Raw genomic sequence first — 14,342 nt, forward strand, 5'->3', positions numbered from 1 at the left:
ATCTCAGCTCACTTAGCTGTTAAGCATTATCTGAAGCTCTAGTTCGATGTTCTCTTGCTGAAGGATTGCTTTGGAATAGACAGCTGCTTAGCCTTTAAGTGGTGGTACTTAATCAATCGAGTAGTGAACAGTTGGTGTCGGTTACATCCGCCTCACTTGATGTGACATTTGCTCTTTGCACTATATTGTGACTTCTGAAGTAGTTCAAAGGTGAATTTATCATTTGATGCGTAATTTAACCGGCAGCTCTGTGGGAAGAAAAAGCAATTGTGTGCCAGGGGGGATGCAAGAGAGTAGCTCTTGGTGTAGTCAGTGCTGCTGCTCCTGGAGTAAACGTCTCCAGCAGTTGGGAAACTTCCAAAGTCCATGGGGTGGGAACCTCATATTGTGGTACCTGCCTCTCTTGTGTGGTGGAGAGGATCGCTGGGTGACACCTGGGCGCCCAGCTTTCTCTTGACCTCCTTCCTGCTTCTTCCTTTAATGTTCATCCCCTCCCAAGAGCTCACTTACCAGTTGGTCAAGACACTTGCAAAATCAATTCATAAGTAGTGTTACGAATGAAGATGAAGGGAGTGGGGGGGGAGTGATGACTTGCACTTGATTTCTTTCAGATGGCTTGTTTTGTTGTGTATTAAATGTTTGGAAAATTAATTAGACTTGGGTGTCTCTAAAAGGGTTTGGGCTTAGTAGTGTCAGCTGGCGCTTCCTGAACAACTGAAATTACGTGTAGGTGCAGAACTCATTCTGGCCTGAGGAATAGCTGGTATAACTTTCTCCTCTGGTGTCATACTTTCTAGTTCTCTGTTCCATATTGACTCTTTCTTTGGAAAACTACTTCTCATAAAAGTTTTAATTTTCCTGGCTTTCTTTGTTCATATTCAGTTTCTAATTGATGGATCTGTTTTCTCCATCAGCATAGCCTGTAGCCTGTGAAGGACGGCCAGTTTCAATATATGGAATTTAAGTAAAAAATCACTGGTTTAAGTTGAAATAAAATCTAAAGTCATTAGTCATTTGTTGCTTTGAGTGCTTAATGTATTGGCGTAATGATTCAGATTAGTTAGCTAGTAATTTCTTAAAATTCTTCAGAGAAGACACTTGTTTACTGTCTGGAGCATTTAACACAATAGGGCTCTGAATTACTTGATCTGTAGACATTACCTCAGCAACAAAACAGCACTCCTTGGTGGCAGTTTTTCTTAAATTTAGAAACAGATGGATTCCTTGTTAACTGAGTTTAATTTCAGAGTCACTTGTTCATAATCAAAACCTCTCAAAGATAAAATCAGAACTGTTTTGTAACGAATTTAGATAACAAGTTCTTAATATAGTTTGCTTCAGCTTCTGGGATGGAACAATATATAATGACAAAGTTAAAGTTTAATGCCTTTTTATTAACATTGTAGGTACCAGTGGTCCCACTGATACTTGCATATCAAATTGAATAACTGTTTTTGTAACAGAGGACAAAATACAGTCATTTCAGTGTCTGTGATGTGTGTGAAGTTAATTGCAGCAATTATTTGCATATATCTGGATTTGTGCCTCTTTTTAGGTATGTTTTCACGTGTTTGGAAAGTTCTTACAGTTTGGATGAACTCATTTAAAGACTGGAGTTGTTGTATTTCAGTTCTGGAAATGTTATCCTAGAAACCAAATTTTCTGAAATCTCTAGCTGCTTTGGGTGATTTTTAGGTTAATGTAACACATTGCTGTACTGACTGTCGAAGTTGGTATGATCTTACTGTTAGGTCTGGTACTGTGTTTGGCATATGGTGGTTTCAGAGGAATAGAATATATGAAATCTAGTTTTGGTGGCTTTTTTTTTAATCTCCCTGCAGGATATGTCTAGGTAGATTTTGCTTATTGTATGCATATAGCAAATAAACTTTTAAAATTAAAAATTGCAGCAGAAGAATATTTGTGTTGTAATAGGTGATATAGTTAAAAAGAAACGGAAACTTCTTATACTGAAAAAGTTTGCATAATTACATTTTTGCAAGTTTTGCACTGGGCAAGTGGTTGATTTGAGGGGAAAAGAATTACAGTGAATACATCTGGAAGATTTGAATTAATACTATTACATCCCATGAGGGGCTTCTTATTGGGGGAGTTCCCGTCTTGCTTATGGCAAAAGGCACATTATCAATAATGTTCTCCTTAAGTGTGCTTGTTCCCTTAAAAAAAAAAAAAAAAAAAAAAAGGAGGGGTGGGGAGTGGCAAAAGCATGGTAGAAGTAGAGGTGTAAGAAAAGCTTATGCAGGCAGTAGTCTGCTCAAAATTTGTATGTGGTAAACTTTGTCTCCAGAGTTAGATTCTGTAATTATTTATATTAATAAGATTATCAAGCAAAATCAACCTTTATCCTGTAGTCAGTAGTTACGAATATTGTTTTATAGGCCAGGCATAATTTTTAATAATTTAAATCGCAGTTGTGTTTGGGAGTGTGCTGTCCCCTCCAACAGTTGTGAGACGCTGCTCGCTGAGTGGTGAGAGGAAAAATACATGGCAGTAGCATCATTAAATGTATTTTGTCTGGATTACTAATAATAGTGTCTAAGCCTTCATAGAGGTTTTCAGAGTTGCTTGTAAAGATGGGCGCATCACTTGGTGTTAGCTGACTTCTTGATTTTCTGCTATTAAATTGCATTTTTGCCTTCTGTTTGTTTTTCTGTTTTGTGAAAGCAATTTTCTGTGGCTGCACCACAGGCATCGCGCTGCACGACGTTTGAGGCGGCCTTGTCGGGATGATCACAGCAAGGTTCCATCTCCTGGGGATGGAGGCAAAAAACCAGCAGACTTGCAGCTGCTTTTGGTCTGCCTTGTTTGGCAGCACTGACGATAAAACCACATCTATTTACTTGCCATAGCCAGTGGAGGACTTTGCAAGCCTGACTGTGCTAGGGTATCAGCGAAGCAAGAAGGGATATTTGGCTTATTCAAACGTAGATGTTGGTGGGTGATTGCCTGGGGGGTCTGCAGCCCGGGCAACTCATTTTCTGGAGGCGGAACTTCTGCGAACAAGGCAGCTGATTGCAGTAATGGTTCATGGCGTGGTGGTTTGAGGAGCATGTTGGTGGCAAGAGCCTCTCAAAGGCAACCGAAGCACATTTTATAAAGAGAGTTTGGTCTGATAGAAGTTACTGCCTTTTATCAGCCATGTTGGTTTTGTGAAACTGAAATCTGGTTAACCATGCCTGGATTAGCCAGGCCACCCTGACAGCCCCTACACCAAGGTGTTTGTCTTGTGTTTACCTTACTCTTCTTTTTAAACTTCAGTAAAACAATCGGCCTGTAGAGGAACAAACTGATGGCATAAGGGCTGGAGGGGAGTGAACAAACATCCTGTTCAACCAGGTGTGAGTAAGATTTTACACACTCACACCTTGGTAACTAGGGCTTTTTACAAGATAGCATTTTCCTTATAGTTTTGACTACAGTCTTAGGCCTCAGTTCTAACCCTCAAAGAGTTTGCACAGTTTTTGTCAAGCGAGCAGGTAACATTTTAGCCTTTGGAGATAGACATCTAGCAGGGGAGCGTGATGTGGGGTAAGCTGTGCCATCCCCTGCTCCCGTTCCCTCTCACCCCAGGTAAGCAGCCTGAGGTTGCAAATTGGAGCAGGGAGTTCTGCAGATGCAACTGCTGGAAAAGACACAGAGCAAGACGTGGTTATTGCTGAGTAGTCTTTTGTTGTGAGGCAGTAAATGGTTCCATGGAAATGGAAAGCTAAAAAAATCTTTTGATGCTCAAACTTAAAGAATTAACCTTTGTGAGGGGGAAAAATGTCAATACTGTTTTTTGGTCTCAGGACTTACTCTTTCTAATCCATAATTTTAAAAGCTTATGGCTGCTGAGTTTGCTCAACTTTTCTGTCTAGAGAGGTAAGAGATACTTTTGAAGATTCCTTTTGTCTTGATCAAGCAAGACTGTGCCATAAGTGGGAAAAGTCTTGGGAAACTGCAAAGGTTTGCATCACTTTTGTTACAGAAAAATGGATCTTAAGCAGATTGGTTTGGAATTGTTCTTAAATCCAAAAGTATAAGCAAAACAACTAATGTCTGGATGTGTTTGAAACAATAGAGTAGGAGAAATTGGGTACTTGTCTTTGAACTTCAGAAACCAGTCTCTGTTGTACTGAAGTTGGGAGTTGAATGGTACCTTCCAACTCAAGATATTCTATGATTCTTGGAACTTCTAGAATTTTCTTTTACTACTGTGGGTGTGAACCTGTTTAGCTGCAGTCCAAGGCTGAGATGTCAAGTTTTGCTTGCCTTTATGGCTTTCATCAGGTTTTAATATAGCTATAATTTCAGAGATTCCTACTTCATATTCATTGAAGCCAGTGAGTGTGCAGCTCTACTCCTTGACCTACCTGTCTCCCCTAGGATGTTGTCTGATCAGCTGTTGTGGATTAAATTTAATACCCAGTCCACTGAAATTAGTTCAGTTGCAAGACTGACTGGGTAACCTACTATCAATTGCAGTTTGGTCCATTGACAGAGTTGAGTTTTGGGGTTTGAAAATCATGTATAGGTTTTTCTTCTCTGTTTCCTAGCTTATAAGTATAGTTGTTTTTTGCACAAAAGTGTTAGTAGTCTTTGACTGGTCTGGTAAGATGCATAAAACAGACCAGAAATGAGCTGTACCTTGCACAAAATTTCCATGAAGATGTGCAGCTGCGCACACAAATTTGTCCACTGTTTGCCATGATAGGTAACAAGGTGGCAAATGAATTATCAAAAACCCCTCCTGATAACATCTGTGGGTATGAATTTTTGGCTGCTGAAAGCAGTTGTACCATTTCAGTGTGAATTTTACAGGTGCTGACAGTCTGCAGAGGTTAATGAGGAGAGCATTATGCTGCTGTTGCTCTGTACAACTTCTCTGCAGCACCTGAAAGCACCTGTCTCCAGAGAGTATAGCCCAGTGCTTTTCACAGATCTTATGGATTTCAGAAAAAAGAAAAACATAACACCCCAAACTGTGAATCTGCTAGAAAAACATTTTTCGTTATAACTGAAGTCAACTTTCTGTTGGCTAATACAGATATTTCTGTTTCATGTGCAAGAATGGAAATCGAGATTAGCGTTTTCAATTTGGTGAACTCTTGTGTGTAACTGAAGTGTTTAGGGAAAAATGTCTTCATTTAATATACTTTCACATGCCAATGATTTGTTTGAGTAAGAGTAATGGAGTGAAACTAAGGAGAGGAAAAGATCACTTTGGCTGTATACCAGGAAAAAAAAAAAAAAACACGAACAGCAATAGATTATTTGAATAGAATAGCTTCCCAAGAGGAATCGTGGTGGAAATATCCATCTTTCGAGTGCCATAAAACTAGACTGGGCAATGAAATTGAAATATGCTGCAAGAAATAATCTTGCATTTCTTCTCTAGGGAAATGCATAGATGACTCCTGTAGGCAGTGGTCTAGGTTATCTAATAAGAAGCATGATAGGTTTTCTATATTACAGAACAGTAACGCAAGGCTAATGCTGAGGGATTTTTATTAATAAGCTTGGCTGATGTAAACTAGACAGTTACAATTCAAGCTCTGCTGGGCACTAGGTTTTCTCTCAGCTGAGGTAAAATTCAACTTTGTTTTTCAGAGGCTTAAGATGGGAAAGAAAATTCAGAAAAGCCTGAAAACTACTTGTACTCAGCTTTATCATTTTTACAACTAATAGTATAATCTTTCTAATTTTGAGCTTCTAACTTCAATGTTATCAGTCACAGCTACAATACCACGCCCATGGTGAGAAGTTGGGCATTTCAGACCTGCTGGAGCCACCTCGAGGATGTGCGCTTTTAAATTCTGGAGTCTTAGTTGCAGCTATTTTAAGATGTCTCTGACCCTGGCTGCCTGTCCCGTCTCTGCTGGAGTTTACTGGCCCTGGAGCAGGGGTGTCAGGGGATGTATACGTAATTTCTCAGCTGTCATGGTCCTGTCCAAGGTAGTATTTTTTTCTCACTGGAGAGCTGTGCAGAGGGTTATGATTTGACTCGTGATGTGGGTGTTTCTCCTGGCTGGGTGGGAGCTCCCAGCAGAGCTCAGGGATGGCATGGATGAGAACAGCCACGGCTTATGATTTAAGCCCCAAAGCCAGTTTAGGTTTGTGTAGGCTTGGTTGCTATTGTGTGGTACCAGAGCAAACATATACTTAAATAAGCATTTTTAATATGATGTTCTTAAAACAAACAAAAAAAACCTCAACACAAGCAACAAAAACCTTCCTTTTAGCTGTTACAGACCTCTAATTTCTTCAATAAGTGTCACAGGATTCTCTTGTGGGTTGCTCAGCTGCTATTCGCTTCTGCCTGCCCTGAAAACAAAATATTTTGTGTGTTGGAAGTACCTACCCATAATGTAAAAATTGGTATATCCTCAACCTGTAGTTTTTCTAACTTATTGAGGGTGGATATATATGACTGCAATTGTTTAAGTGTTAGTAATACTGTTCACTCAAATGTTGCAGTGATAGGATGAAATTCGGTAAATACTAAACACTGTATTTAAATTTTCTAGATATATCGTAAGTCTGTTTTCAGAGAAGCAAGTGATGATACTGAACAAATTGGAAAACTGCCTAAGCTTAATAGACCTCTCAAGTGTCATTGTGTTGTGTATCATCCAGCAGAAAATTCAGATTAATACTTAGCTGTATAGGAAATACACAGGAGTTCTTTCAAAAAGATCAATTGTGAAGAGATCCAAATCCTGCTAATTAAGAAACAATCCTATCTTTTCTGAAGTTAAGATTTTTTTTTTTTTTCTGTAGGTAATGTCTTATGAGTTTTTGTAAGCATGATCGTCTTACAAGGCAAACTCTTAAACAGAAAAAAAAAAGGTAAATTTCTCTCTTCAACTGGGTATTTTTTTTAAGTCTTTGAGATTTGGCAGGAAAGATGATGTCTCTTGTGTGGATTTGAGCAGGATTCAAACCAGTTCTATCAGCCACAGGAGTTTCATGCTGCTGAGTAAGCGTGGCCCAGGTGATGGGTAGATGTTACACAAGTCCTCTGTGACCAAAGAGAAAGAGATTTGGTTTTCTTGGCTCTTAAACAGTTTGGCTTTCAGAAGTTGATGCTGCCTAGAACTGCAGAAGCCAGCTGGAGCGTTGCTTCAGATGGCAGTGGTACAAAAGTAACTTAGTCTTGGGCCTTAAAATGTCTTTCACTTCAGACTTAACCGTTTTGGTCTGGTTTGTTTCCTTCATCTTTAGCTTCATATATGTGTTCTCTCTTACCCACGAACTGATAAGATTATGAACGCTAAAGCAATTCAGTCTTTTTCCCAATAGTTTGCCTCTTCAGTAATTTAAAAAACAAAACTGATTGATTTCTTGAATAACAAATACTGATAGATGGCATTATATATAATATTTATTATATAATACAATGTAATACTTTATTCAGTGGTGATGGTTTAATGAGAGGAAATAAAATTACTGTCTCTATAGCTAGAGCATGTTTATTTTGAATAGGTTTTTGGAAAGTGATTTTATTGAACGGAAGTCTTATTCACTTCAGATTTTTTTAAACCCCGAAGTTTTGGCTGTGCAATTAGACAAACTGTATTTGGTTTCTGAATTATGGATTTACTAGGAATAAAAAGTTGGAGGAACCAGGATGTTATTTGCCAGTTAACCTTCAGAAGGTGATCTTTTGTTTCAGCCCATGATGAAGTATCAATATTTCCAAATGGGGGAGGAAGTTAATTCATAACAGTTCTTGAAATGTTCAGTCCTGTTTAGGAAAAGACTGTCATCGTTCAAATGGACTGGACTGTGCAATACACGCATGTGGGACTTATTGGCATGGTCATTTATTTGACTTTCCTTAGAAACTGCTAAATGGTATTAATACTGGTCACTGTTAGACAGCAAGTTACTCTTACATTAGCTGTTAAACACTTGGAGTAGTCGTTGGTTAGAGATGTTTCAGGCAGGACAGGCTCTGTCACCTCCTTCTGGGGCATTGTGGAGACCCCGTGCCATCACGGTTTGGAAGTGCACCATGACATGACTGTTAAATGTTGCTTTGTCACTCACTTTCTGGATAGGACTTGAGAATAAGCCCGCGCTGTGCCCAGCTCACTCATGCTCAGTTATATCGTGATGAGGTGTTGAAGTCCTATGATGTGCCAAGATACGGGCAGCCCAGGAGGGAAGCACTTCCATGTTGGAAGCTCAAGCCCTGGAAAGGAGAGCAGAGAGAAGAGGGTCAGCAGGAACTCATCAAGCACTTTTCTTCTCACTTTGGAGGGAGCAGGACAAGGGCACTGATTACTTGTTCAACTGATCTGCAGGTTAGGTTCTGGCAAGCTGGATTTGACTTTTGGGATATGTTGGATACCCTGTAGAAGGCAGTTTATCTAGCCATTCCTGCCAGTAGTTTGTTGACTGTAATAACTTATTGAAATATAAAGATAAAACATTGCTAGAGTGACTGGTTAACGTGCACACCTGCTTGTATGCACCTGTTACACTATTATTACTCTGAAATAACTATTAGGATATGGTGGTTGTACTGAGCTTCTCCTCGTAGACATGACAGCTGGCAAAAGATCATGTTTACACTTTGAGCAATTCTTCAGATAGGTTTATGAAGTGTTGTACAGGTTTATTATTGAGAGAGTGGAAAATTCTTCTTTGTGTGTTTATATGCATGTGGTACTTTCTTAATGAGCTAGTAATTTTTTTAGTGAAAAAGTTGTCGAGATGATTCCAACACAAGATGTAAGAGACTGGGAATGTGTTCTTGTCTAGCTCTTAGAGGCTGAAAAGTAACTTTGTTTAGAATAATGTTGACAAATATTCAATTTGTAGGAAGGGAAACAAGATATGTTTGAAATTAACGTTTTGTTGATATATGAAGTATCTTTGAATCTTAAGATCTCTTAAATGTTAGGAAAAGAGAGACCTGATACAGCTTTTAATGAAATTTAGTGTAAGTATGTTTTATGGAGGTTAGCTCATGCTTTCTTTATACTGTATGTGCAGGTAATTATTTAGAGATAATCAACTTCAGATGGCTTGAAGTTTAACACAAGTATTTGTTTGAATAGGAAAGTACTTCAGTCAATTCCTAAATACAGTGCGCTTTGAGAAATAACTTTTTTCATGTTATCTCTACCTACTTGCCCACCACTGCTCTGCAAGTAGTACTCAGCTCTGTGAAGATCCTGATTTAAGAGAAATTGGTCTATTTGGCAGAGTGATTAGCAGGTGAAACCAATACTGGCCTTAAGAGACCAGTAGAAGAAGTAATAAGACCATCATGTTTGGAGTCTGGGAGTACAAGTTAAATAAAATAAAATTATCTTTGAACTTTTCTTTCCTCTGTTGAAGTAAGACAACGAATGCAAGCTCTCAGCATAGAATCATCACCAACTGCTGCACCGCATTCAGTATGGGTTTATAATTTCATTTAAAAACCCAAACAAACAACAGAGGTACTTGACAGACACTTTAAAATACATCTGTATTTTCCATTTTGGATGCCAGAAATTTGTTTTTCCCTCATGCATTTAAACTTGGTTTAGTGTTCCCAGCACGTTTCCTCTGATGGTCAGAGACTTCTGCCTGGCAAAATGGCTACATGGACTGGTTCGTTAAGCCGTGTCCAGACAGGCATGGCATTTCCTGAAAACTCTTGGAGGTGTTACCTGATAATGTCCTGTCACCTCTGATGCTTGGTTCATAATAGCCTGCAGAGGAAGAAACGCAGGTTCTAGCATGAAAATTGTCCATCTAAGTTGTTTTGTCCTGCAGATAACAGGCCTGTCTTCCTGCACCTCATAGATTTAATTCCGCCCAGTTATTCTCCAACTGGTTTTGTGAACTGCAGCTCTGTCCGTTCCCAACCATTTGATGTGATGAGGTTTGGGAGTTGAAAAACCTTTTTGTTGGAGCTGATGACAGTTGTTAATCAATGATTCATAAACACTTTCTTCAAAGTAGTATTTAGTCTTCTCCCTAAGTAGAGTACGGTAGGTAGAACAAAGGGTGGGTGTGTAGGTGCATCTTTCTTCTCACCTTTGGTCTGCCCATGCAAGATCTGCTTGGTCTGGGTGTCAGCCTGGGGACTGAAAAAATCCTTCCTTCCCCAAATGCCTCTGCATTTCACCATAACATCTTTGAAGCTCGTGTTCTTTTTCACCTTGTAGTTTTGGTAAATACCCCCAAGTTCCCACCCAAATCCTGATTAAGTGAAGTGAGGGCCAGATCAAGAGTCCTGCTAAACTGTTTCGCTGCTGGCAGTCTTTCAGCATGTCTTACAGAGCTGCTGATGCTCTGTTTATTCGTTCTCTGTTGTTCAGTTTGCTGTAGGTTGGTTTTGCCTTTTTTTTTTTTTTTAAATTATGCATCCAGGCATATTTAAAAATGTCTTAACACAGGCTCCCAGTATGATGTCAAACTACTTAAATTTCTTGCTTTGTCCCGATTTTCTCAGTCTAAAAATTTGATTGGCTTAGTAAATTGATCCTCTAAACAGTGAGATACAAATCTGTTCCTCAAAGACATTAGGAACTCGGGAAAATCAGTTGTCTGGCCCTAATGCTGTAATGAGAAACTTTACAAAAAGCTGAAGCTATTCAGAATGATCTGAAAAGTGTACTTATGCAAAATCATTACTTCTGTCAGCACCTGAAATACAAAATAAACGCCATGCGGCAGGTGGAAGCAGCCTCCGAAAGTACAAATGCCCTGGGTAGAACAGGAACAGAGACAAGGCAGCAGACCAACTTAAAAATAATTGAAAATAACCACCTTCGCTTAGACTTAAATTCTCAGTGAACCAAGCTGATTTAGCTGTGAGATGGGAAGGGCCAGATAACTGCTGGTAGCTGGCATAAGGTCACTGAAGAGGATACTACAGCAGTTATTTTCAGTCTTTGTCAATTTATAGACCCGTTCAGAGCAAACTTGGCTGAGATCTGCTGTTCCTTCACGGTTCCTAGGAGCTGACTGGTCTAATGAACTGAAAGAATTGAGGAACAGATCAGAGATGAAACAGTCCTGTGCCATCTCATGTAAATGACACAACAAGGAATGGTCTGTGTTTCTTTCTGGTTTTAGCTTTGGAGAATTGAAGAAGAGCAAACAGCTTTGGTAAGGCTGAGGCTCAAACACTTTCAGGATATGGTTCTGTACAAAATTCATCATGTATTTGGTAACAGCTTCAGTTGTCACCATTGAATAGGATGCACTTCCAGAAATAATAGTAGTGTAAGTACTAATATTTGTTTTACAAAAGAGGGATGTTCACATGTATCCTTCCCAGGAATTTTACTCTACATTGTTCTGTACAGAGAATTGAAACAATTTGTAAACCTGTAAAAAAAAAAAAAAATTGTGTCAACACAGCTTGTACAATATATGTGACTCCTGCTTTAAAAATACGGGGCAAACAAGTTTCATTATCTTAAATTTAGGGTGGCTGTTTATTACTAGTTTTCATTTATGGTACGTACTAATTAAGTACTGAATATTGCTATAAATAAATACAAGTTTTATTTGGAAAGAAAAGTCACTTATGAAAGGCAGCTGAGTTATATTTGTGATTACACTTGAATGTCTCAGTGATCCATATCTTGCAGGAGAGCTATTAAATTTTTTTTTTTCATCTTGACATAGTAGATCTGTTAGTAGAGCTCTATTAAGAGATCTGATTATATAGCATCTGCTTCCTCGTCTGATAAAAACTGAGAAGTAGTTTTGTTTTCATGGCTTTATACATTTGTGATTCAGAGCAATTCCCATGTCAGCAGGCTTTAATGTGGAAGGGCTAATTGATATTGCGAGTGAGAAGAGGTACCAGAAAGGTAGGAGGAAAAGAATCCACTGAGGATCATAGCGATTTGCAGAGAATTCTTTTTCCCATAGGAATAATAAACGCTTTCACATCGTGACTCAATTGTATACGTGGTCTTGCAGTGTCGTCTTACTGGTCTGTGTATAACTTGTTTCAAAGTGTGTCGCCTGTCCCCAGAGGAACAGTTCCAACATGACTAGTAGTGTGCAATCAGTGAGACAATTAACGCTGTTGTCACAACCAAAATTACCTACATGGTGAAGCACTCAAACCTTACAGGAAGATTCTAGACTTCTGATGTTGCTTTAGCCATAGCAGGATATGTTTAAAGAAGCTTTCTGCACTAAGAGAAAATGTTGTACGGCAGAAACAATCGTGACTTTCATCTGGTTTCATCAGGGCTCATTTCACTTCTTTTTAGCAACTTAATGGAGCCGCTAAAGTGCGAAGCTGTGCTTCTGGCAGGGACCTGTTCAAAGATGACAGCAAACCTTAACCTAAAAGAGCCAACCCGGTAACCCAGAGCTACCCTCTGCCAAGGCCGCCTTCTTTCATTAGCTGCGCACAAAGGCTTGTGCAAGCAGGCTAATTACGTGTTTGTAGCTCCATGTGATGAATCTGGGCATGCGACTCAATTTCTGATGGCCAGGAGAAATTGTAGTGCTCTGCTGGGTGACAATCCATAAAAAAATTACTTTACGTACTCTTAGAAAGTTCTTCAGAGTTGGTGAGTTGACTGAAACTGCTTTTTGGCTTTGTGCTTTGGTAAGGAATGAGCACATGGTTGTGGTGATTATAGTTCTTTAGTTGGATCTGTTGGTATTAAAGATACAAGGCAACCACAAAAGGTGTGTGAAGAAAATACTACTTGAAATGAAAGTTTAGTTTCTTGCCCTCCCTTGAGAAATCCCAGGGGTTTTTGAACCTGTTCTACTCCCAGGTGGCTTGGTGCCCTTTCCGGACAGAATTGTGTGTGTGTGGACGACTAACACGTTGGTACTAATAACTGAGTGCTCACAGGGCCCAAGTTACTCTGCAAATCAAAGGAGAAGATCCTGAAGAAAGTTATAACCTGACTGGAGTGGTCAGGGTGGTAATTTGCAAAGGTGATGTTGAAATAATGTCATTAGCGTTATTGTCTGATGCATAGGCACTTGCCTATGAAGTATTGCATGAGGATTCAGCCTGCAGATTTTGTGTACAAGTGGTCATTAGTGTGTGACACCGAGCTTGTCTAAATGCCCAAGCCATTGTCCTCTTTTCAAGTTTAGTTTTCACGTGCATTGTTTCGTAAACACACTAATATGGATGTCAAAGTATGGAATTTTTTTCACGCTTAAAAAGGGTGAACAAAATATATTAATTACTTTTTTAGGAGAATTACTGAAGTTTGGATTGCTATCTTGATACTATAAACCTGCAATAAGTGGCAATGTCAAGGGTTCCCACCCCACCTCCTCCTGGGGAGATGTCCAGTGGACCTGTGGCTGAAAGCTGGTGTTACACACAGGTAATCTATATAAATTCCAATGGCTTCATTTTCTAGTCATAATAATTAAAAAAAAAAAAGAGTTGTGCTGATAGTCAAACTAGTTCTCATAGTTAATGCTTGGTATGTAAGTTAAATTTTATTGACATTTTTTACATCTTTTGTTCAGGTTAAAGTAGTAAAATTTTCCTACATGTGGACCATTAATAACTTCAGTTTTTGCCGAGAAGAAATGGGTGAAGTTTTAAAGAGCTCTACTTTTTCATCAGGGCCAAATGACAAAATGAAGTGGTAAGGTCTTTATTCTAGCAACTGCTTTGGGTTTTTTTGTGGTTTTTTGTTTGTTGGTTTTCCACTTGGAAAAGTTCCAAAGTTAAATTGCAGATAAGTATTAGAACTTGGACATTCGAAACTTTACTATTGGTATGGATTGGTTCTCATTTCCAAGTTTCAACAGTCCTAAGGGAACCTTTTGTTTTGGTAGCACAAAGCACTGCATCTTATAAAAATATTTCTGAATTTATTCTGGGTATGATTTAAAAATGTACAATTTCTGCATTTCTTTCAGGTGCCTGAGAGTGAATCCAAAGGGATTAGATGATGAAAGCAAAGACTACCTGTCTTTATATTTGCTTTTAGTCAGTTGTCCAAAAAGTGAAGTCAGAGCAAAATTCAAATTTTCCCTACTGAATGCTAAAAGAGAAGAAACAAAAGCAATGGGTAAGGGGATCTTAATGTACTGCATGTGGATTTGTAAGAACATCCCAACGAAAATCCGCTTTGTATTTATTTTTCAGTTTAGAACAGAATTTAATATTGAGATAAACTTTAAAATATCTTTTTCATATCCCTTTAGAAACTTAATTAAAAATCTTGTTCATGTTTCACACACTTCTGATCACTGAGCTATATTAATTCTGTCCTGAGCAGTATAAATTACAGCGCACTACTAACTACTGTCACTCCAGATTCTTGTCACTTAGCTTTTCTAGCAGATTATTCTTGCTTCCTGTTGGTAGGGGTATATTTTCTTGT

The 14,342-nt window shown here is 38.8% G+C and overlaps 1 protein-coding gene across 2 annotated transcripts in view; it reads left to right on the top strand.

Annotated features, from left to right (window-relative positions):
- The window catches only part of SPOPL (speckle type BTB/POZ protein like), a 35,427-nt gene that overhangs the window by 4,351 nt on the left and 16,734 nt on the right, over positions 1-14,342 (top strand). For both annotated transcript variants that reach the window (XM_065638200.1, XM_065638198.1), the window contains 3 exons: positions 13,194-13,328; positions 13,477-13,598; positions 13,876-14,027. In XM_065638200.1, coding sequence (XP_065494272.1) covers positions 13,251-13,328; positions 13,477-13,598; positions 13,876-14,027 — 352 coding nt within the window. In that variant the 5' untranslated portion in view covers positions 13,194-13,250. The remainder of the gene's footprint in view (positions 1-13,193; positions 13,329-13,476; positions 13,599-13,875; positions 14,028-14,342) is intronic.

This window comes from Caloenas nicobarica, chromosome 6 (genome assembly GCF_036013445.1).
Source record: "Caloenas nicobarica isolate bCalNic1 chromosome 6, bCalNic1.hap1, whole genome shotgun sequence".
NCBI lineage: Eukaryota > Metazoa > Chordata > Aves > Columbiformes > Columbidae > Caloenas > Caloenas nicobarica.